This window comes from Muntiacus reevesi, chromosome 2 (assembly GCF_963930625.1).
Source record: "Muntiacus reevesi chromosome 2, mMunRee1.1, whole genome shotgun sequence".
NCBI classification, from domain to species: domain Eukaryota; kingdom Metazoa; phylum Chordata; class Mammalia; order Artiodactyla; family Cervidae; genus Muntiacus; species Muntiacus reevesi.
The window spans coordinates 10,842,429-10,867,470 of NC_089250.1; the positions used below are offsets into that span (position 1 = coordinate 10,842,429).

Genomic DNA, 25,042 nt, shown 5'->3' on the forward strand with positions numbered 1-25,042 from the left:
ACAACTATTGTGCCTGGGCTCTAGAACCCGGGAACTGCAACTACTGCAGCCCACACGCCCCAGGCACTTATGGAGCCTGTGCTCCGAAAGAGAAGCCACTGCAGTGAAAAGCCTAAGCACTGCAACTAAAGTGTAGCCCCTGCTTGTTGCAACTAAAGGAAAGCCTGCACAGCAATGAAGACCCAGCACAGCCAAAATAAAAATAAATGATAAAATACAAAACAGCACATTGATGTGGTTGTTACCATAAGCCCCATTTTACAGATGAGGAAATAGGCCGTAGAGATAAGTAACATGTCCCAATCTACCCAGCCACTCAGTGGGGCAGCTGGAAATGATGCTCTCCAGGCACAGCCATGAGACCTCCTAGAGCAGCCCGTCTGGTCTCCCAGGCTTCCAGGTTCTTGACTAGCCCCAAATAAGGCATAGAATGCCTCCTCCTCACCAGCTTCTCAGGAGACCTAGCATGTTGCTAGACTCTTTGACAGAGAGGAATTAATGCCTGTCCTTGAGGAGCAATGTCCTAGAGGCTTAGAGAGTTAAAGATACTTGAGAGCTGGACTCAGCCAACTGGCAGTTTACTCACCTGGCAGAATCTGGTCTATGGGAAAAAGGAGAGAGCCACAATTAGCGAATAAAAACCACCTTTCCTTTTCCTGAAAGTTATATTGGAGAAGGATTCTACTTTTAGAAGATGTAAAATCTAGAATCAAAAGGACCTCTAGAAGCAAAGAATGGATCGATTCTAGTTACTTTGTATTTAAGTGAGTTCTGGAGTGTCCTTGTTTTAAAATGTTATATACATTTTGAAGTTTTATAATAACCAAAGGTAGCTGGTTTTCAGGTCTTAAATGTCTCCAAAAGGAAAAGGCTTGCCTTGAGAGCCTTTCTAGCTTAAAACAATGCTTCAGCAAGCCCTTACTTAGGAATCATGAGCCACCTTGCTCTTTCTCAAATGGTTCCACTCAGAGGTCATTGCTATTTACTCCCTGCCAAATGGCCAGGCTACTCTCAACCCTGCTGCCTCCCAGAATTCATCTCTAGGCAAATTTGCCTTGTGGCCTCTCCCAGTTGATCTGCTTTGTGCTCTTGAGCCCGGGGACAGATCCAGAGGCAGTAACAAACTTAGGCAGTATTTTCCCTTTGGACTGCCAGCCTGACTCAGACCCAGGTGGATGGTGATTCAAGTTGAAACAAACATGGGCTCGTTCCAAGCCTTTGGTTTTGATCTGCAGGGAGACTTTGTAATGTGTGCCAGGGAAAAGCAATTTGAAAAATAATAATAATGTGCAGGGAATTGTTACATAAGACCTAAGACTGCTTTAGGGTCCCTTGGCTGGGCTGTTTGAAATGCTGTATTGTGAGAAGAAAAATGTAAAGCGGAAGAATATTACCACTAAGTTTGGGTATAAAAGCATAGCCTTTTAAATGAGGTTGGAGTTGAAGTGCTCTTTTTAAATGACTTTGAGGCCATCATCTGTCGGCTTCTCAATAAGTCAGCCCAATGGCTGATGTTGGTTTCTCCCAGATGGTGAGCATGCTGGAGGGTGATGAATTACAAAGCCAAGAAGAATCTTCTCATTCTTGTTCTCATCCTCTGGTGAGAAACTATTGCAAGCAGACTCTTTACCAACTGAGTCATCAGGGAAACCCATATGACTGTATAATATAATATAATAATATAAATGATATCCTTTAAAAGACATTGGGTATAAAAGGAGATGTCTTGAGCTCCAAGTTTATTTATGTGCTGTGCTTACTCTCTCAGTCATGACCGACTGTTTGCGATCCCATGGACTGTAGCCCACCAGACTCCTCTATCCATGGGGATTCTCCAGGTGAGAATGCTGGAGTGGGTTGCCATGCCCTCCCCTAGGAGATAGTGCCAATTCAAGGACTGAACCCAGGTCTCCCACATTGCAAGAGGATTCTTTACTGTCTGAGCCACCAGGAAATCCCAAATTGATTTATAGTTTAGGTAAATTTTTGCTTAAGACAACATAGACCCAAATCGACATCAAGGTCATTTATTTCTCCTTTCCCATCATTCAACCAATTTTAATCTATAGAATGAGGTGGATCATTGTAAAAAATTATCCAATCTCATTAAAATTTTATAAAACATGAACTCTTAAAATGATTGCTTCAGTTTTCCATTTATTAACGTAATGCTGATGTATCATTTATAGAAAAGTTACTTATACTCCAGTTTTTCTCTGGTTAAATATTTTTATGATTAACATAAAGCATATTTAATGCTCATAAGTCTAAGAATATGTATAATAACAATCTGCTTAAAATAAACTATCTTTTTCTGCATCCCCGAATTAAAATTTGTCATTAATAAGCAAAATCAATACTTTAGGTATTGAATCTAGGTGGAAGGTGTATGGATATTTCCTGTAAAATTCTTTCAACTTTCCTACATATATGAATTTAAGTAATAAAAAGTTGTCAAAAAAAACTAGACTTACCTGATGTAACCTCTCTAACTTTTTCATTAAAATACCTGAGAAGATACACAAAAGGCCAACAACTGGAAACAGTGCTGGAAACTCAGGGGGAGAGAGAATGCTGTTTGCAGCACTGAAAGACAAGCGCACTATTGTGTCCCTGGGGGAGGGCTGAGGGACACACTCTGGGGCTCTGTGTGCTGCGAATTCTAAACTAAAGCAGCAGGGCTAACAGCAGCGAAGCAAGAGGCATCGATTCACCTCCGCTGCCTGCCCAGAACAAGGAGCTCTCTTGGACTAAAACACCAAAGAAGCATTCAACCACTGACTTGTGCATATGAGTTCTTTTGTGAGCTGGACAGAGCTTTTCCACTGACCCACTCCCAGCCCCACCAGCCGCTCCTTTCTTTCCATATCTATCCAGAAGGTAAAACTTCTGCCAGAGCGCAGGCAGGTAGTAATCTGCTTCAAAATAGCATGAGTTTTTAGAGAATATGGTCAAGAAGAAAGAAAGAGTGAGCCTCAAGGATAACATCTGTGGGGGCTGTGCTCAGCCGACACAGCCCTGACTCTTTGTGACCCCTGGAATGGAACCAGCCAGGCTCCTGTCCATGGAATGTTCCAGGCAAGGATGCTGGAGTAGGCTGCCATTTTCGATTCCAGAGGATCTTCCTAATCCACGAATTTAACCAGCGTTTTCTGCTTCTGGCAGATTCTTTACCACTGTGCCACCTTCCCAAGGTCACCAGAGAGCTGGAGACAAGGGCCAACTCTTTGTTGCAGCTGGAGAACCTGCACTCTGAGAAGAAAAGGCTCTGGTTACCTTAGGGCAAAGGATTGGTGACCATGACTTGGGTTTTAAATTCAAGCTTTTATGCCAAGCAAGTCTAAAGCTACATATTTATTATCCTTTTGATCCCTTCATTTTTTTTAATTGCAAATAATTTTTGACCTACATTCATTCCGGCTATCTGAAGCATGTGAAAATTTTTTTTTCATTTATTTTTATTAGTTGGAGGCTAATTACTTTACCATATTGTAGTGGTTTTTGCCATACATTGACATGAATCAGCCATGCATTTACATGTGTTCCCCATCCTGATCCCTCCCCCCCCCCCCCCCCCACACACACACACTCCAGTCCCCATCCAATCCCTCTGGGTCTTCCCAGTGCACCAGCCCTGAGCACTTGTCCCATGCATCCAACCTGGGCTGGTAATCTGTTTCAGCCTCGGTAGTATACTTGTTTCAATGCTATTCTCTCAGAATATCCCCCCTCCCATTTTGTTTTAAAAGTCTTTCTTCTGCTTGGTATCATTTCCCTACAACCTAAAACCTGTTACTTTTTTTTTTTCTTTGGCAGTGACTGTCTATTGGGAAAGAGTTCTTCAATTGGTACTCTGTAATGTCTTTACCTTCATTTTTAAAGGAGGTTTTCAATGGATATAATAGTTTAGCTTGACAACTTTTTACCCCCCTAATTGCCCTTTCAGGACTAAAGATATGATTCTGGTGTTTTCTGGTCTTCATGATTTCTGAGAGAATTTAGCCTTCGTTCTTACCGTTGTTTCCCTGAAAGTAACAATTTTTCACTATCTGGGTGCTCTTAAGATCTGTTCTTGGTCTTTGCTTTTTAGCAGTTTGATTCTCATATGTCAGGGTTTCCCAGGTGGCATCAGCAGTAAAGAATCTGCCTGCAGGAGACGCAAGGGATTCAGGTTCAATCCCTGGGTCAGGAAGATCCACTGGAGTAGGAAATGGCAACCTGCTCCAGTATTCTTGCCTGGAAAACTCCATGGACAGAGAAGCCTGGTGGGCTACAGTCCAGGAGGCCACAGAGAGTTGGACATGACTGTTCAACAGTCCCACCCCAGCTGTTTTGTATTTATCCTGCTTGGAGTCCACTGAGATTCTTGACTCTGTGTGTTGGTATCACTAATCAACTGAAGAAATTTCTCAACCATTATTTCTTCAGATTTTTCCTGTGCTCCACTGTCGTCTCCTTGGATTTTAATTACAAGTACCGTGTTCAACTACTGCTGCTATTGTCTTGCAGAACTCAGATTCCATGGCTTTTAAACCTCCTTCCCTCCCTTTATTTAATTTTGAATCATTTCAATTGACTTGTCTACAGGCTTCACTAACATTTTTTTTTCCGCTGCTGTGTCCAGTCAGCTAAGTTCACTGAATGATTCTCATATCTGTTATTTTTGTTAACATTTTTAAAACCTCCAGTTCTCTGTGGATTTTGCCCATCTACTTGTGCAATGTCCATTTTCTACCCACTAGAGCCCTTAGCATTTATCATTTATTAGAGTTATGTAATGAACTTCCCTGGTGGCTCAGATGGTAAAGCGTCTGTCTACAATGTGGGAGACGTGGGTTTGACCCCTGGGTCGGGAAGATCCCCAGGAGAAGGAAATGGCAACCCACTCCAGTACTCTTGCCTGGAAATTCTCATGGATGGAGGAGCCTGGTAGGCTGCAGTCCAAGGGGTCGTTAAGAGTTGGACACGACTGAGCGACTTCGCTCGCTAGAGTTATGTAAAGTCCCTGTCTGATAAGCCCAACATCTAGGCCATCTCTGGATTTGCTTTTATTGACTGTTTCTTTTTTCAACCCTAGCTCATATTTTCTTACTTCTTTGAATGTGTCTTAACTTTGGATATTAGACAAGACATTGCACATAAAAGATAAATGCAAAGTTAATAATATTTGTTTCCAGAAGAGTGTGTTTCATCTATTCAACATGGCCCTAAGGTTAGGGGCCTGAATTCCTCTAGCCCGTGTGTGAGTCGCTCACACACTGTGTGAGCATCTTGCATTGCAGGCAGATTCTTTACCCTATGTGCTACTGTCTAACCTGTAGTTGAGCTGAGTATGGACTTTGCTTCAGGTTTGCTACATTCAGGTTACTAGCTTCAAATGTTTAGAGAGAAGAGCTAGCACTTTCCCTTCAGCAGGGCATGGGACCTTGCAGTTCTCTTGTTCTGTAGCCAAGTTACCCAGCTTGTTAAATCATGGGAGATCTCTCTCTGCTCTACAGGCTAGCTGCTAGCTTTTGGGGTCCATGGGAAGTTCTCTTTGTTTTTCATCTATGATTCCCAATCAGGGCTTCAGGAGGTCTCTCTGCAGCCTACCCTCAGGCTTTGGAAGCCTATGCAGTGCTCTCAGTGAGAGACTGGTGTCAGCACTCTGACATCCCTTAGCCATAGGAAGCTGCCAGCCAATGCCTTGCACTGAATGAAACCTTTAGAAGTCTCTCTCAGCTCTTTGCCTGCTCCCAGGCTTTGGCTCAGCACCAGTGTGTATTCAGTGAAAGCCCATGGGATAGAGTTGACAGGATTATGAAGACTTGATCTGTGGATAAGGTTCCTTGGGATTCTAAGCTGTCATGACAACCCATGTGATGCATTAATATAATGGGATACAACTAAAGTCGCCTTCAAGGAAATACTGCACAGACTCTTCCAGATAATTGGAGATAATAGGAGTAAGAATAGGAAAGACTTACTTTGTGAGAGTAGCTTAACTTTGATACTGAAGTCTGACACGGGCAACAGAGTAAAGGACACTCGCATGCAAATCAAAGTGAGTAACATGTAAAAAGGATCATCCATCATCATCAAGAAGGGTTTATATAAAAGATGAAGATATTTTTTAGAATTATTTATGTTTTCATTTCTGGCTTTCCTGGGTCTTCATTGCTGTATGCAGGTTTTCTCTAGTTGCGGCAAGCAGGGGCTACTCTTCTTGCAGTGCATGGGCTTCCCATTGCTGTGGCGTCTCTTGTTGCAGAGCAGGGACTCCGGGAGGCATGGGTTTCAGTAGCTGTGGCTCGTGGGCTTACTTGCTCCACAGTATGTGGAATCTTCCCAGACTAGGGCTCAAACTGATGCCTTCTGCATTGGCAAGCGGATTCTTTCCCACTGAGCCCACCAGGGAAGCCCGAAGATGCAGATTTAACTTTAGAAAACCAATAAATGGAATTAATTAACAAATGAAATAAATCCTATAATCACCTCAACATATCCAGAAAAATGTATCTGATAAAATTCATTTCCATTTACGATGAAAAATTCCCAGCAATTGTGAGTAGAAGGAAAATTATTTGTAGACAACCCAAAATCCTTCCATAAACCTCAGATGTGATGATGAGTCATTGGAAGTTGCCCTTTGAGTTCAAGAAAAGACAAAAATGTTCATTACTATTATTTTCAATTCAGCATTTTAGAAGTGTTCCTAGGCAGAGCATTAAAGCAAGAGAAAGGCACAAAAGTTTGATGACTGGAAAGGAAGAAACAAAACTGGCATACTTCACACATGATGGTTGTGTTTATACATGAAAGAATGTAATTCAGAAATACAATATTAGAGTCAGTAAGAAAGTTTAGCAAGGTAGCTCTACATAAAATCAGGACACAAACTCCAATTGTATTCCTGTAAAGTAGCAAATTCTTAAACTTATGATTTACGATAGCATCAAACAAAAGTCAATTATCCATGAATAAATCAGACTAGGGATATACAAAACCTTTAGAGGAAAAGAAAAAAAAAAATTCAGAGACATTTATCGATTTAAATGGGCTTCCTAGGTGGCACAGTGGTAAAGAATCTGCCTGCCAATACAGGGAATGCAGGAGACAATTGGGTTCAACCTCTTGGTTGGGAAGATCCCCTGGAGTAGGAAATGGCAACCCACTTCAGTATTCTTGCCTGAGGAATTCCATGGACAGAGGAGCCTGGTGGGCTACAGCCCATAGGGTTGCAAAAGAGTTGGATATGACTGAAGCGATTTAGCATGTAGCATGCTTTTTAAGGTGAGTTAGTACAAAAACATTTGACATGGATCTAATCTTACAGGATTGTTCTAACCAATAGTTTCTATTTCTCTGTAAATCTAGAGTTAATGAAAGTGAGGTATAACATGTGTTGTTGAGAAATCATTGCACAACAAAGGAGATCTTAACTCACCCAAACTAGTGGGTTATTTCTCCAGTTTATTTTATACGTGGAATTAACAGTTAACTCTGAGGATAAAATCCAACCACAGGGAAATAAAAGCCTGTCCATCCAGAAGCGTGTAAGTCAGTGCTCACAGCAGCATTTTTCATAGCCGCAAAGTGGAAACAACCCAAATCTCCATCAACGTATGAATGGATAAATGGCTTAGCCACGTACTGTTTCTAGTTTGATCATCAACAGAAACGGAAGAACTGACACGTGCTGTAACATGGATGAACCGCGAAAACATGACATCACATGAGAAAAGCTAACCACAAAGGAGCACACACCGTGTGACTCCACTTACGTGAAATACCCAGAACAGGCACGTCCACACAGACGGATATTATACTGGGGGCTGCCTGGGGCTGAGGGAGAGGAGGGGGCCATAGGTGGTGACTAAGGGATGCAGGGTTTCTTTTGAGGGGTGGTGGAAATGCTCTAAAATTGACTGTGGTCACAGGTGACACCTCTCTAGACTAAGAGATACTGAACTACACACTTGGAATGGGTGAATTATATGATATGTCAATTATATCTCAATAGCTTTTTAAAAAATCCAAAGGCACGATCTAGATGATGCTCTTAATTCTTTATTTTGGATGTACATATGCGGGGAGCGGCTTGAAAGAGCTGACTCTGGGAGCTGCCTTGATTGATTATCAAGGGTCTGTTCAAGGACATAGCTCTCTGTCCCGCCACCCCTCTCCTGGAACCCAAAGTTAATCAGAACACTAGTAAGCCTTGAATGCACACATGATGCAGATACATAAGCCTTTCACGAGCAACCTTAAGATAAATGGGATGCCCTTCTTAACCCTTGATGTTATCAGAGAGTTCTGGTGATTGTTATCTCAAAGTGATGTTTATGGAAAAATATTTTCTCTTCTTAAGATTCTCTTCTTGGTTTAGTATAAATGTAACCCTGAGAAATAAAGAATCATCGCTGACTGCAGCGATCCTCTCGACCCCATCTGTTCTGTGTCTTTATTTCTTAGCCTAAAGGAACGCGCCGTGTTGCTCGCTGAAATCTCCCGGCTGGTCCGGCATACATACTATACTCCATCTGAGGATCTCCTTGCTTTTACAATATATCTCAAATGAAGAAAAGAAAGCAATGCCTAAATTCAACGGGTTTGTATAATACCATTTCCGCAACAAGTTATTCTGAAATTCACAAAATAAATATACACAGAACTCTACAGCCGGTCACCAAAGGGAAGATGAGAAATGATAATTTTCTGGAACCTTCCATTAAACATTATCCTCTGATTTTATCTGGCTTACCTCATCATGGTAATACAGCTATCACTAATATATATATATGTGTGTGTGTGTGTGTGTGTGTCTATATATATATATATATATGTATATATATATATAGTTCAATACAAAAAAAAAGTCTCTCAACTTGTGTGAATAAGGATGCACATTTCTCCACTTTCCTAAGGATAAATAACATAAGTAAAAATATATAATGCAAATCACAGAATGACAGAGTTTAAGAAACGAGTGCATTATAAAGATAATAAAACTGGAGTAAATGACTTGTAATGAAAATACAAAAGAAAACTATGAAAATGAGTGTCCTCAAACGCTTTAACCTACATATTAACTGTCCACACATTCAATTTCATATGTACCTGACTTGGGAGTTGACGTACCTTGCTCTTTATTTATTTATTTTTTTGTAATAAAGTTTTATTAAAGTATAAAGGAGATAGAGAGAGCTTCTGACATAGACATGAGAAGGTGGTCGAAAGAGTACCCCCTTGCTAGTGTTAGCAGTGGAGTTATATACTCTCCAAAGAATCCAAGGAATGTCTGGAGGTTGTAAAGACCTCACCAGACCTACTCCCATAATTTACATTTTAAGATAACAGAATTGGCCAGAAGGTTTAATCCAAAAACTGTCCTCAGGCAGGATACATCCTTGTAAAGACCAGACCTACTCCCATAATTTATGTTTTAGAAAGTGAAAGTGAAGTCGCTCAGTCGTGTCCAACTCTTTGCGACCCCATGGATTGTAGCCCACCAGGCTCCTCCATCCATGGGATTTTCCAGGCGATAGTACTGGACTGGGTTGCCATTTCCTTCTCCAGGGGATCTTCTTGACCCAGGGATTAAACCTGGGTCTCCCGAGTTGTAGACCTATTTTATGTTTATGTCTAATTTATGTTTTAAGATAACAGAATTAGCCAGAAGGTTTAATCAAAGGCTGTCCTCAGGCAAGATACATTATTGTTAAATAATCCTAAAGAATGTAGAGGAAGCCCGGGCCGGGCCGCTGGAGCATGAGGGACCACTCGAATTCCGTTTGGAGTCTTCTTTGAGCTCGTAGAGTAGACATCATGAGCAAAGCACACCCTCCTTGTCCTGAAGGATCCCGGACAAGGCCCCAAGATGAAAGGTTGTTGCTGAATCCCAAAGACGTCCGGGTTCTTGGTCTCCGGAGGAGAAGAATTCAATCCGGGGCCAGAGACGAGGCTGGATCGCTCAGAACGTTTGTGTAATAAAGTTTTATTAAAGTATAAAGGAGATAGAGAAAGCTTCTGACATAGACATCAGAAGGGGGCAGAAAGAGTACCCCATACCTTGCTCTTTAAATCCTGTATCTCATCTTCTAAATTGGCATGGTTGCGTGCCATGACTTCCAGCGCAGCGTCCAACATAGACTGCTTTTTGAGGGTATCAGCCACTTCTTGCCGAAGTGGCAGTCTCACAATTGCCTAATAAGATGCTGTGTCACTGAGTTTATCAAATCACTTTACAATGACGTTGTGTTAATAAGAGATAACTCCCACATATGGACTTTGAAAACTATCACCACACACAGCAACTCACCTCCTTTTCCCTCCTCACTGAATCTGGTTACAGACACAGAAGGGGCCACCCTCCGGCCTTTCTTATATTAAGTCACTCAGACAAAAGATGCAGACCCGCTGTCCACGCCGTGCCCCTCCCAATAAATCTGCAGAGCTTCACCACCCCACAACCAGAAAGAAATGGGTGTGAATGTGCAACAAGTGGTGGAATACGCCACCCTGTAGAACATGTTCCCTCTTTCTTTATTAGAGGCTTTGATTAACTTCAGATATCTTCACATATCCCAACCAGTGCTCAGATCTTTCCAACAGACTCCTATCCCAGCAAAAAAAATTAGGCCATTCCCTTGTGGCTTATCTATTTTATGTCTAGTAGTGTGTCTATGTTAACCCCAAACTCCTAATTTATCCCTCCTCCCCACTTCTGCTCTTGGCTGACCACAAGGGCCTCCTGGGGAGCACAGGGAGCTCTACTCAACATTCTGCAGTCACCCACCTGCGAAAAGGAACTGGAAAAGGATGCATGTGTGTGTAAACTGAATCAATTTGCTGTACGCCTGAAACTAACACAAAACTGTCTATCAACTATGCTCCAATATAAAAGAAAAATCAAATTTAACAAAAGCAGTTGCTCCCATGCCCTCAAGGAGCCTCGTTATCCTGTCCTCCACCTACCTGCCTCTGGACTGCAGCCCCTACAGCCCTCTCCCTGACTCACTCCATTCCTGTTGCCACCCTTCATTTTTATTGGGCAATCTGCTATTCAGATGATAGTAATTGATCCTTAAAATGAGAATTATGAGCAAATTGTTTGTAAACATGTTCTAAGTAAATAGCATAAATAGCAGCGGGAAGATTAAAACAAGGACGAGTTTGGTTAAAGTTCACCACTTGAGTCCCAAATTATGATTTAATGACAAGAATATTTCAATGACTTGTCAATGAATTACCAATTAGTGACAATTCTTTAAAGAGTTGAGAGGCCGTAAGAAGAAATGATTCAAGACTGAAATGTTTTCCAAGTTAATTCAAATTTACATGAATAGAATGAAAATTATACCAACAAGTACGACAAAAAGGTATGACAAGCTACCGAAGCCAAAGTACTATATATAAGTGGTAGCATCCGGGAAACATGGAATTGACTGTCAAGGTAATCCATGTAATGACTGAAGCTTAGTTATGAAATATCCATTTTAGGTTTGAGCATTTCTTTTATCTGCTTCATCATTATACCGATATGCGGTAACATAAAGATTAAAATTATTATCTTAATAGTAAAAGACTAAATTACTAATATCTGTCTATATTAAAAATTTAGAACTTAATCTCTTAACACTTCACCAGCGACACAACATCTCCACTCCAAGTGGAGCATCTCTCGGGTCTAACTTTTATTTGCTGGATATAGAAGGTGTGCTTTTAGGCTTGTTTAGAGACCATATAGTCACAGCCTGTGTATTTTTTCATTCAACTAGATTCACCATTTAGCTAGAATCAAGAATCATTTTGAATTTTCTTTTAGGAAGTCTGAAAATTATTTCTCCTTCTGGATACTTGCTTCTGCTTTCTCATTTTCATACTGACAAATTCTCTCTTTAAATGATTGCATTTGTTGATTAACTCCTATTTCCCGTCTTAGGCTGGCTATTTCATCCTGCAGCACGTGGCTTTTGCATAACAGATCTTTTGCTTTTCTACCACTATCAGGAACCTAAGTGAAACAAAGGAAACTTGTAGTTAGTACTCAATAAAATGACATTTCACTATTTCCTCTGAAATGAAACACTAACCTGTATCTTTCTACAATGAAAAGACTGCAGCAAGTGGCTCTCCAACCAGAAAAATTAAGATTTGATTCAAACCTCAAACTTTATACAAGCAGAAACTCCCTAAGGTTCAAAAACTCAATTGAAGACAAAGAATCCATGAAAGGAAAAAGAAATCCCAAGCGACTTTTCAAGAAGCTCAGAACGGAAAAGGCTTTTCTCTGAACCACAGCAAACCCAGAAGGCTTAAAATAAAGGATCTGTAGCGTTGACTACACTTAAAACTTGCATCCGATATGGAATATTTATACAATGGAAAACTACTAAGCCGTGAAAAAGAACAAAATAATGTTATTTGCATCAACAGAGATGGACCTAGACATTATCACCCAATGTGAGGTAAGCCAGACGAAGACAAATATTATATCATACTGCTTATATGTGGAATCTAAAATGAATTTGTTTACAAAACAGAAAGGGATTCACATCCACGGCTGATTCATGTCAATGTATGACAAAAACCACTACAATACTGTAAAGTAATTAGCCTCCAACTAATAAAAATAAATGGAAAAAAAAAAAGAGAGACTCACAAACATAGAAAACAAACTTATGGTCACCATGGGGGAAAGGAGGGTAGGGGGAGGGAAAAATAAGGTTGGGTTTAACATATACCATTATATACAGTCAAGTGTATGTAAAATAACCAATAAGGATCTACTGTGCAACATTAGGAACTACAATTAACATTCTACTAGAAGAATCTGAAAAGGAATGTGTGTGTGTGTGTGTGTGTGTGTGTGTGTGTGTGTGTGTGTGTTACTCACTCAGTCATGTCCAACTCTTTGCAACCCGACAGACTGTAGCCTGTCAGGCGCCTCTGTCCATGGAATTCCCCAGGCAAGAATACTGGAGACGGCAGCCATTTCCTTCTCCAGGGGGTCTTCCCAACCTAAGGATCCAACCCAGGTCTCCCGCTTTGCACGTGGATTCTTTACTGTCTGAGCCAGCAGGGAACCCCCATTTACATAATATACACACATATATACATATAGGTCTCAATCACTGTGCTATATACCTGAAACTGACACAACATTGTAAATCAACTGTGATTCAATAAACACCACCATTCGCTGCCTTTAAAAACACTGCATCTGATACCTCCTATACAGTTACTTCACAGTAAGAGCCTTAGCTCTCTATATATTTAAATAGATTATATTTTGTACAGAAATTGTTTTCTTGAGACTATGCCACATTTCTAACATTTTAATAGGCAATTACAGACTTCTACCTACTGACAACTGTACTAAGCACTTCTACAAACATCAATTATCTCATTAGCGATAATGATTCTGGAAAGGAAGAAGTTAAAACTATATAAGTAAGCTGCAGGCTTTTCACCAGGTCTTCTGATTCTATTAGGCCTCTTACATCAAACCACAGTTACTTCTCTAGTACAAACATATCAGTACAAAATAATCCACCTATTTCATTCATGGTATATACACTAATGGTAAATAAGGTAAAATTTAGAGAGCTCTTCTTAGAGAATCATGAGGTTACTTTCTGTAGCAATAACTTTCATTCTCTCTTCATACTGTTTAAAATAGTAAGATGGGGGAAATACAATGAAAAACATAATAATTATCACTAAATGTATACTATGGCACATCTATCACTGTTTTCAAAAGTTCTTTGTACGGAAACAGGACACTACACAGAGCAGAGGGTTCATTTTCTCACAAGTACAAGAATGACTTCCAAAGTATGGTCTTTGGACTGCCTATAGTTTTCCTCCTTACCTTCAGTGGAGGTGATAAACTAACCTAATGATCTATCAAGGGAGGGAAATCACTACCAAATACCAGAATATGTGCAAGTAGCAAGAGTTTTTGAGTTTTATTCCCTTGTTGGGAGGGAGACTTCTATAAGTTGATTCTAAAAAAAGACCTTGTTAAAGTGTTGAAAAGTGTTTTTACAACTGATGTTGCAGCTTTTACGAACTGAAAAGCTGTAAATGATGTGAAAAGGCCGTTGACAGGGCACTGGTTACAGAAATGAGAGTGGAGCCAGGAGCAGACTCTGACTGAGACACTGGTGGTGATGCGGGCATGGAGGGACAGACGTGCTCCCCGCAGAGCAGAGGGACTTTGTCGGGTAGGGCAGTCGACGGGGGAGCACACGTGGTCTGCCTGGCCTAGACCACAATCAGGGTCCCAGCTCCTTCGGGACAGTCGCAAAAGATCTGAGATCAGTTCCTATGGAAAATATTAAAGACCTCTCCTTGGATGAGGCCACTGTGTGTCCCTACCTGACTGATGTAGACAAATGGATCTGAACTACACACAGTGCGTTCCTGAGCTCTCCCCGAGAGGTTTCCGTTGTGGGGGATCTGCTGCGAGGACCTCGGGGATGGGTCCCGGTCCGTGTCTGAGAGGGACATTGGCTGGGGAATGAATTCCTTTGTTCTGAGATGCCACTCGAGAACTCAGCAGAATGAAGGACAATCAACTTCAAGAGTGTTTGGTTTCTACCAAATGCTGGAAAAAAATTCTACGGGGAGCATTCCTGCACCTCTCGAGGACGCCAGTTAACACCAGACCTTGAGGACTCTACTGTGAGGGAGAATCCAGCTGGGAAAGCTGGAGCCAGCTCTGCTGTTCTCGGGGCAGGTGGACTGAGGGCTGACGGGCACAGAGGTAGGGGGTCCACGACCCTCACCCACCTGCCAGATTGAAGGCCAGAGGAAACTTGATGTAAAACTAGGCACAATCTTCCCTCCCCATGCCCCTTCTCTTCTAGACCTATTCACTCAAGGCAGAAGGATCTGTCGCCTGAGGCGAGTGGAGAGCTTAACCTCCAGTTTCTACAACAATCTCAACCCTGTGGTTTCTCAATAACCATCCCCATGGAAATGAAATGCAAAAAGGCAATATGGTTATCTGAGGAGGCCTTACAAATAGCTGTGAAACGAAGAGAAGGGAAAAGCAAAGGAGAAAAGGAAAGATATTCCCATTTGAATGCAGAGTTCCAAAGAATAGCCAGAAGAGATAAGAAAGCCTTCCCCAGCGATCAATGCAAACAGGGGAAAACAACAGAATGGGAAAGACTAGAGATCTGTTCAAGAAAATTAGAGATATCAAGGGAACATTTCAGGCAAAGATGGGTTCGATAAAGGACAGAAATGGTATGGACCTAACAGAAGCAGAAGATATTAAGAAGAGGTGGCAAGAATACACAGAAGAACTGTACAAAAAAGATCTTCACGACCCAGATAATCACAATGGTGTGATCACTGACCTAGAGCCAGACATCCTGGAATGTGAAGTCAAGTGGGCCTTAGAAAGCATCACTATGAACAAAGCTAGTGGATGTGATGGAATTCCAGTTGAGCTATTTCAAATCCTCAAAGATGATGCTGTGAAAGTGCTGCACTCAATATGCCAGCAAATTTGGAAGACTCAGCAGTGGTCACAGCATTGGAAAAGGTCAGTTTTCATTCCAATCCCTAAGAAAGGCAATCCCAAAGAATGTTCAAACTATCGCACAGTTGCACTCACCTCACACGCTAGTAAAGTAATGCCCAAAATTCGCCAAGTCAGGCTTCAGCAATACGTGAACCGAGAACTTCCAGATGTTCAAGCTGGTTTTGGAAAAGGCAGAGGAGCCAGAGATCAAATTGCCAATATCCGCTGGATCATCAAAAAAGCAAGATAGTTCCCGAAAAACATCTATTTCTGCTTTATTGACTATGCCAAAGCCGTCGACTGTGTGAATCACAAGAAACTGTGCAAAATTCTGAAGGAGATGGGCATACTAGACCACCTGACCTGCCTCTTGAGAAACCTGTATGCAGGTCAGGAAGCAACAGTTAGAACTGGACAGGGAACAATAGACTGGTTCCAAATAGGGAAAGGAGTACGTCAAGGCTAATTATCACCCTACTTATTTAACTTCTATGCAGAGTACATCATGAGAAACGCTGGGCTGGAAGAAGCATAAGCTGGAATTAAGATTGCCAGGAGAAATATCAATAACCTCAGATATGCAGATGACACCACCCTTATGGCAGAAAGTGAAGAGGAACTAAAAAGGCTGTTGATCAAAGTGCAAGACGACAATAAAAAAGTTGGCTTAAAGCTTAACATTCAGAAAACTAAGATCACGGCATCTGGTCCCATCACCTCATGGGAAATAGATGGGGAGACAGTGGAAACAGTGGCAGACTTTATTTTTGGGGGCTCCAAAATCACTGCAGATGGTGACTGCAGCCATGAAATTAAAAGACACTTATTCCTTGGAAGGAAAGTTATGACCAACCTAGATAGCATATTAAAAAGCTGAGACATTATTTTGCCAACAAAGGTCCGTCTGGTCAAGGCTATGGTTTGTTTCTCCAGTGGTCATGTATGGATGGGAGAGTTGGACTGTGAAGAAAGCTGAGCACCGAAAAATTGATGCTTTGGAACTGTGGTGTTGGAGAAGACTCTTGAGAGTCCCTTGGACTGCAAGGAGATCCAACCAGTCCATCCTAAAGGAGATCAGTCTTTGGTGTTCATTGGAAGGACTGATGCTGAAGCTGAAACTCCAGTACTTTGGCCACCTCATGCGAAGAGTTGACTCATTGGAAAAGACCCTGATGCTTGGAGGGATTGGGGGCAGGAGGAGGAGGGGACGACAGAGGATGAGATGGCTGGATGCATCACCGACTCGATGGGCATGAGTTTGAGTAAACTCCGGGAGTTGGTGATGGACAGGGAGGCCTGGCATGCTGCGATTCACGGGGTCGCAAAGAGTCGGACACGACTGAGCGACTGAACTGAACTGAACTGATTGTGTGAGCTACTGACGTGACCTTCTCCTCCCTCTGATTGAAAAATTGCACCCAGCTTTTCAGGATTATAGAATTCTTATTTCTGGCCTTGTTACTTGCGGGAATTTTGAATTGTTTTGCTTTTAAGAAGTAACTTAAAATTTCCTATAACACCAAACAAAATGACACTAAATAAATGGTACAACACTAAATAAAGTGGTACTTCTCCAAACAAAGGGGATATTATAAATAATATTGATGAAATAGTGTTAGAAATTTGAAATTTTCACCAAAGATTACTCTACCTGATTCCGATTATTTCTCATAGTCCGCAGTTCCATTTTGAGTGCTGGGAGAGTGAGTTCTAGTTGTTGTTTCAACTTCTTTACTATATTTGTCTTCTTTTCTGAGCTGCTCCCTAATTTTTTCATTCAACATATTAGCATTTCTTCTATTCTTTTCTTCTTTCTTTAAAGTGAATCTGAAAAATTTAGAGAGTTCTTCTTAGAAAATCAAGGGATTATTCGCTGCTACTGCAATAATTTGGGTTCCCTCTTCACAATCTTTAAGATAATAAACATGGGGGGAATACAATGAAAAACACTCAATAATGATCACTGTTTTCATGCAGAGGCTTAGGAATAAAATTGCATAAAATTTTGTTTTTATTTGTCTTGAGAAAAATGGCTACTTCATACATCTGTGGGTGGGAACGTAAAGTCATATAAACTTTCTGAAGAATAGCTAAGAAATATAGACCACAGACCTTTCTAAAACTTCTCATACTTTAACCAAGTAAGATAATATTATTAAAGAAAAATGTATTCAAAGTAATTTAAAAGGTAGAAATGAATTTATAGAAAAGACATTCCTTGCAGTATTAAACAGAATATAGAAAAGTGAAAAACAACCGAAAGTCAATTTGGTAAATAACTATTGGGGTCTCCATTATGGTGAACTCCTGTATGGTCATGAAAATGATGATTTGGAAAAATATACATTAAATTATTAGAAGCATTCACTGTTAAGAACCTGCTACATTATTTCCAAGAATTTCACAGTCCACAATATGTTTTCTCCCCTGTAAAATCCAAGAGGATAAGTTAGTCCTTATAACACACCTACATCTCTGTAGTATTAAACGAAGCAACAGTTCAAATATTTCTTTAAAAGCAAGATGTATGGTACCTCAAGCTGCCCAGTTCTCGTTCCCACTCCGCTTTCTGGTGCTCTAACTGTGATTTCACTTCTTCGCTTTCTGACAGCTCTTTTTGTAGCCCACAACCCTTACTTTTTAATTTGTGGGGTGCTCCTCTAAGGAGTTCACAGTGGCTTCTTTGAAAATCTATTAATGTTTCATGGGACAAAGTTGTATCCCGAATTTTCAACTTGCGAACGGAATCTGCATGACAAAGAAAACAAAGATAGAAACAAACAAACAAAAATGTATGTGAGTAAAATTTGAATATAAAGGACTGTGCCTTTCACAGTCACTCATCCAGGCACTGAACAAATATTAAGTGTCTGTAATGGGGAATAGACACTTCACTGGAGCACCCGTGAAGAGAGACCCTGCGTCCAAGGTAAGAGAAACCCAGGTAAGACGGCAGAGAGGGGATCAGGGGGCAGACAGACTGAAACTATAGTCATGGACAACTAGCCAATCTGATCACATGGACCACAGCCTTGTCTAACTCAATGAAACTAAGCCATGCCGTATGGGGCCACCCAAGACGGAAGGGTCATGGTGGAGAGGTCTGAAAGAATGTGGTCCACTGGAGAAGGGAATGGCAAACCACTTCAGTATTCTTGCCTTGAGAATTCCATGAACAGGATGAAAAGGCAAAGAGATAGGACACTGAAAGATGAACTCCCCAGGTCAGCAGGTGTCCCATATGCAACTGGAGATCAGTGGAGAAAGAACTCCAGAAAGAATGAAGGGATGCAGCCAAAGCAAAAATAACCCAGTTGTGAATGGGACTGGTGATAGAAGCAAGATTCAATGCTGTAAAGAGTAATATTGCATGGGAACCTGGAATGTTAGGTTCATGAATCAAGGGAAATTGGAAGTGGTCAAGCAGGAGATGACAAGAGTGAACATCGACATTCTAGGAATCAGAGAACTAAGATGGACTGGAATGGGTGAATTTAACTCAGATGATCATTATATCTACTACTGTGGAAGGAATCCCTTAGAAGAAAAAGAGTAGCCATCATAGTCAACAAAAGAATCCGAAATGGAGTCCTTGGATGCAATCTCAAAAATGACAGAATGATCTCTGCTCGTTTCCAAGACAAACCACTCAATATCACGGTAATTCAAGTCTATGCCCCAACCAGTAACACCAAAGAAGCTGAAATGGAACAGTTCTATGAAGACCTACAAGACCTTCTAGAACTAACACCCAAAAAAGATGTCCTTTTCATTACAGGGGACTGAAATGCAAAAGTAGGAAGTCAAGAAACACCTGGAGTAACAGGCAAATTTGGCCTTGCAGTACAGAAGGAAGCAGGGCAAAGGCTAATAGGTTCTGCCAAGAAAACACACTGGTCATAGCAAACACTCTCTTCTAACAACATAAGAGAAGACTCTACCCATGGACATCACCAGATGGTCGACACCGAAATCAGACTGATTATATGCTTTGCAGCCAAAGATGGAGAAGCTCTATACATTCAGCAGAAACAAGACCGGGAGCTGACTGTGGCTCAGATCATGAACTCCTTATTGCCAAATTCAGACTGAAATGGAAGAAAGTGGAGAAAAACAGTAGACCATTCAGGCATGACCTAAATCAAATCCCTTAGGACTACACAGTGGAAGTGTGAAATGCATTTCAGGGACTAGATCTGATAAACACAGTGCCTGATGAATTATGGATGGAGGTTCGTGACATTCTACAGGAGACAGGGATCAAGACCATCCCCAAAAAGGCAATGCAAAAAAGCAAAATGGCTGTCTGAGGAGGCCTTCCAAATAGCTGGGAAAAGACAGGAAGCAAAAAGCAAAGGAGAAAAGGAAAGATATGCCCAGCTGAATGCAGAGTTCCAAAGTATAGCAAGGAGAGATAAGAAAGCCCTCCTTAGCAATCAATGCAAAGAAATAGAGGAAAACAAGAGAATGGGAAAGACTAGAGATCTCTTCAAGAAAATTAGAGAAACCAAGGGAATATTTCATGCAAAGATGGGCTCAATAAAGGGCAGAAATGGCAGGGACCTAACAGAAGCAGAAGCTGTTAAGAAGATGGCGAGAATACACAGAACTGTACAAAAAAGATCTTCATGACCCAGATAATCACGATGGTGTGATCACTCACCTAGAGCCAGACATCCTGGAATGTGAAGTCAAGTGGGCGTTAGAAAGCATCACTACGAACAAAGCTAGTGTTGGTGATGGAATTCCAGTTGAGCTATTTCAAATCCTCAAAGATGATGCCGTGTAGGTGCTGCACTCAATATGCCAGCAAATATGGAAAGTCCACCAGTGGCCACAGGACTGGAAAAGGTCAGTTTTCATTCCAATCCCAAAGAAAGGCAGTGCCAGAGAATGCTCAAACTACCCCACAATTGCACTCATATGACATGCTAGTAAAGAAATGCTCAAAAGTCTCCAAGCCAGGCTTCGGCAACATGAGAATCGTGAACTTCCAGATGTTCAAGCTGGTTTTAAGAAAAGGCAGAGGAGCCAGAGATCAAATTGCCAACATCCGATGGATCTGAAAAAACATGAGAGTTCCAGAAAAACATCTATTTCTGCTTTATTGACTATGCCAAAGCTTTTGACTGTGTGGATCACAATCAACTGTGCAAAATTCTGAAAGAGATGGGCATACCAGACCATCTGATCTGCCTCTTGAGAAACCTATATGCAGGTCAGGAAGCAACAGTTAGAACTGCACATGGAACAACAGACTGGTTCCAAATAGGAAAAGGGGTATGTCAAGGTTGTATATTGTCACCCTGCCGATTTAACTTATATGCAGAGCACATCATGAGAAACGCTAGGCTGGAAGAAGCACAAACTGGAATCAAGATTGCCAGGAGAAATATCAATAACCTCAGATATGCAGATGACACCACCCTTATGGCAGAAAGTAAAGAAGAAGTAAAGAGCGTCTTGATGAAAGTGAAAGAGGAGAGTGAAAAAGTGGCCTTATAGCTCAGTTTTCAGAAAACTAAGATCATGGCATCCGGTCCCAACACATGAAGTGGGCAAATAGATGGGGAAACAGTGGAAACAGTGTCAGACTTTATTTTTCTGGGCTCCAAAGTCACTGCAGATGGTGACTGCAGCCATGAAATTAAATGACACTTACTCCTTGGAAGGAAAGTTATGACCAACCTAGATAGCATATTAAAAAGCAGAGACATCACTTTGCCAACAAAGGTCCGTCTGGTCAAGGCTATGGTTTTTCCAGTGGTCATGTATGGATGTGAGAGTTGGACTGTGAAGAAAGCTGAGCGCCAAAGAATTGGTGCTTTTGAACTGTGGTGTTGGAGAAGACTCTTGAGAGTCCCTTGGACTGCAAGGAGATCCAACCAGCCCATCATAAAGGAGATCAGTCCTGGGTGTTCATTGGAAGGACTGATGCTGAAGCTGAAACTCCAATACTGTGGCCACCTGATGCGAAGAGTGGACTCATTGGAAAAGACCCCGACGCTGGGAAAGATTGGGGGCAGGAGGAGAAGGGGACGACAGAGGATGAGATGGCTGGATGGCATCATCGACTTGATGGACATGGGTTTGGTTGGACTCTGGGAGTTGGTGATGGACAGGCAGGCCTGGCGTGCTGCGATTCATGGGGTCACAAAGAATCGGACACGACTGAGTGACTGAACTGAATAATGTGGAAGACACTATTCTAAGGTCTGAAGATAAACAGACGCCCCTGGCTCTTGTTTAGCTTGAAGTCTAGTACAAGAGAAAGAAAAATCAAATAATTATGACCTCAGGATAGATACTACCAGAAAAGAGAGTTCTATGAAAACAGAACAGAGCTTGACACAGACTGGGTCCAGGAAACTTTTCCCTGGGGAAGAGATGTCACACTGAGAAATGAAGGATGAGCAGGAAGTGGTAAGCAGAGGAGGAGGAACAACCCTGTGGACAGTCTCCAGCTGCCATATGTCTCTAACCTAGGCAGAGTGAACAGCTACCGATTTACCTTCCTGAGTGGAGCAAGCAAAAACAATACCGGCAAAATACATCAAACAATGGTTTTCATGACAAAGGACTTCAGGGAATGAAGGACAATGATCCCGGAAACACACGAGGTTAGCCTAAGGGACGCCCCAGCTCATTGCCTGGAGAGAATTTCCAGGCCCTGACACAGGGAGAAGGAATGGCAGCTCAGTTCACTGGCCTCCCCAAGTGGAGGTGATGAAGATGAGAATCTGGGGAAACCAACGCGGGCAGAGATCACAGGTCAGAACCGTGGAGAGGAGAGGGTGGAACACAGAACAAAGACCCTGGAGATCTGAGGACGAGTCCCTTGGATATTAAGCAGAGGAACGAACAGTGCACATGTGTGAGAAACCACCTGAGACCAGGGAGAGACCATCTGAAAAGACTACAGGAGACCGTGCCTAGTGCTCGCTCACTCCTAGGAACTCTATCTATTCTCCTGAACCAGCCTGGAAAAACTCCTACGTACCAGCAGAATGAACAGGGCAGTCAGCAAGGTCTTGCCTCCAAGGCAGGAAATAATGAGCCCTAGCCCCAGGGCCCCTCTGGATGCATCGAGCAAATCGTGAGAAGCAAGAGCACAGAAGGATCTCTGGAAAACTCTCAATATTTGGAAAGTAAATCACACGGATCAAAGAGCTAATGAAAAGAGAAAGGACAAAGTATTTTGAACTGAAGGAAAATGAAAATGCTAATACCAGCAGACATTTTAGGGAACTGACAAGCTGATTCTAAAATTCAGTAGAAAGAAGGGTAAAAACTAAAACCAGATGGAACTACACAATTATGACCTTTAACCATACAGCCAAGAGAGGCAACAGTTGGGCTTTAAGCAAGGGGGTAGCATGATGAGACCTGAATGTTTAAAAATCGGCAATAATTACAGTTGCTGTGCAGACCGAGGTTCTGCCAGGTGGAGTGGCAGGGGAAGAAGTCCTGAGATTATTTCAGTTACTCTAGGAGGAAAATGATGCTGACCTGACCGTGGGTGAAGGCACAGGAAAGAAGAAGCATCAACAGAACGTGCAGTGAGTGAGAAGGATCACAGGCCTGTGGCTCAGGGTATACACTCACTTTCATGTCCTTTTAATGCAAAACATACTTCTGAGATGCACAGCACTGTAACATATCTCTGGCTCTAGAGCAGAACTGACAAGGTGTGCATATATCACTACTCTATACACAGACAGGCTTTCTGGTAACATTTACACTGCGGTCCTACCTTTACACCCCACGTCGAGAGGTTCTACTTGCAATGTGGAATTCGTGGAGTAAAGCATGTCGCCATCCTCAGAAACAGTCTCAGACGATTGAGTTAAGTCATCGAGGTCGTTCACGTAATCAATTTGTTCTTTGACCTACATGTAAATAATACTGTTTCACAATGTCCTTAAAATATGTATAAAATATACAAAGTGTACAGAGGTGATAAATCTCTGTATCAAAGCAAAACCAGACATTTCTTAATAGAAGAGAATTGTGTGCCTACCAGGCTCCTCCATCCATGGGATTCTCCAGGCAAGAATACTGGAGTGGGTTGCCATGCCTTCCTTCCCAACTCAGGGATCAAACCCAGGTCTCCCACTGCAGGCCGATTCTTCACCACTCAGCCACAATGAGATAGCACCTCACACCAGTCAGAATGGCCATCATCAAAAAGTCTACAAACAATGAACGGTGGAGAGGGTGTGGAGGCTGCTGGTGGGAAGGTAAATTGATACAACCACTATGGAAGATGGTATGCAGATTCCTTCAGAAACTGGAATAAAACCACCATATGACCCAACAGCAATCCCACTCCCAGGAGTATACCCTGAGGAAACCAAAATGGAAAAGACACATCCACTCTGATTTTCATTGCAGTGCTATTTATGATAGCTAGAACATGGAATCAACTTAGATGGCCATTGACAGATGAATGGATGAAGATGTGGTGGTACATATATACAAAGGAACATTACTCAGCTGTAAAAAGGAACGCATTTGAGTCAGTTCTAATCAGGTGGATGAACCTAGAGTCTATTATACATAGTGAGGTAAGTCAGAAATATCATATACTAATGCATATGTATGGAATCTAGAAAGATAGTACTGATGAATTTATCTGCAGGGCAGCAATGGAGAAACAGACAGAGAAAAGACTTATAGGCACGGGGGAAGGGGAAGAGGGGAGAGGGTGAGATGGATGGAAAGAATAACATGGAAACTTACAATTCCATCTGTAAAACAGATAGCCAATGGGAATTTGCTCTATCACTCTGGGAACTCAAGAGGGGCTCTGCAACAATCTAGAAGGATGGGATGGCGAGGGAGATGGAGGGGGGTTTGGGAGGGAGCGGATGTGGGTGTACCTATGGCTGATTCTTGTTGATGTATGACAGAAAACAACAAAATTCTGGGAAGCAATTATCCTTAGTTAAGAATAAATGAATTTTTTACAACCCTATTTGAACATTCACAAGGTGGACTGTTTCTTTCCCTGTAAACAGTACACTGACGACTCTAATTTCCTATCTATGTCTTCTGGAATGGCAGGTAAAGATGAAAGGAATGATCTAGACATTAAAAAAAAAAAGGAGTAAAATGATGATTATCCACGTTGAAGGTTTAAAAGTTTTCAAATACATTTATGATGATCAAGCAGGACTCAATAATCACACCGGGAAAGGAAGAAGAAACTAAAAAAATCAAGTAACCACAATGACTAACTTTCTGATATGGAAGAATTTACATGTTAGTTTCACAGGTATAACAAAGAATTGACATGGTAATTTAACATCTATAAAGACTGAAATTAATAAAGTTTCTTAAAAATAACATGGGGGGTGGTCCTAAGATGGCAGAGGCACAGTACAGGGAGACCACTTTCTCCCTCACAAATTCATCGAAAGATCATTTGAATGCTGAGCAAACTCCAGAAAACAACTTCTGAATGCTGGCAGAGAACATCAGGCACCCAGAAAGTCAGCCCATTGTCTTCGAAAGGAGGTA

General features: G+C 41.7%; 1 protein-coding gene across 3 annotated transcripts in view; it reads right to left on the reverse strand.

Annotated features, from left to right (window-relative positions):
• The window catches only part of LOC136159096 (POTE ankyrin domain family member A-like), a 55,589-nt gene that overhangs the window by 4,761 nt on the left and 25,786 nt on the right, over nt 1-25,042 (reverse strand). For 2 of the 3 annotated variants that reach the window (XM_065920912.1, XM_065920913.1), the window contains 3 exons: nt 23,274-23,409; nt 18,055-18,268; nt 17,172-17,347 (listed from right to left, as the gene is read on the reverse strand). In XM_065920912.1, coding sequence (XP_065776984.1) covers nt 17,182-17,347; nt 18,055-18,268; nt 23,274-23,409 — 516 coding nt within the window. In that variant the 3' untranslated portion in view covers nt 17,172-17,181. The remainder of the gene's footprint in view (nt 1-17,171; nt 17,348-18,054; nt 18,269-23,273; nt 23,410-25,042) is intronic. The other variant, XM_065920914.1, reaches the window with a different exon arrangement.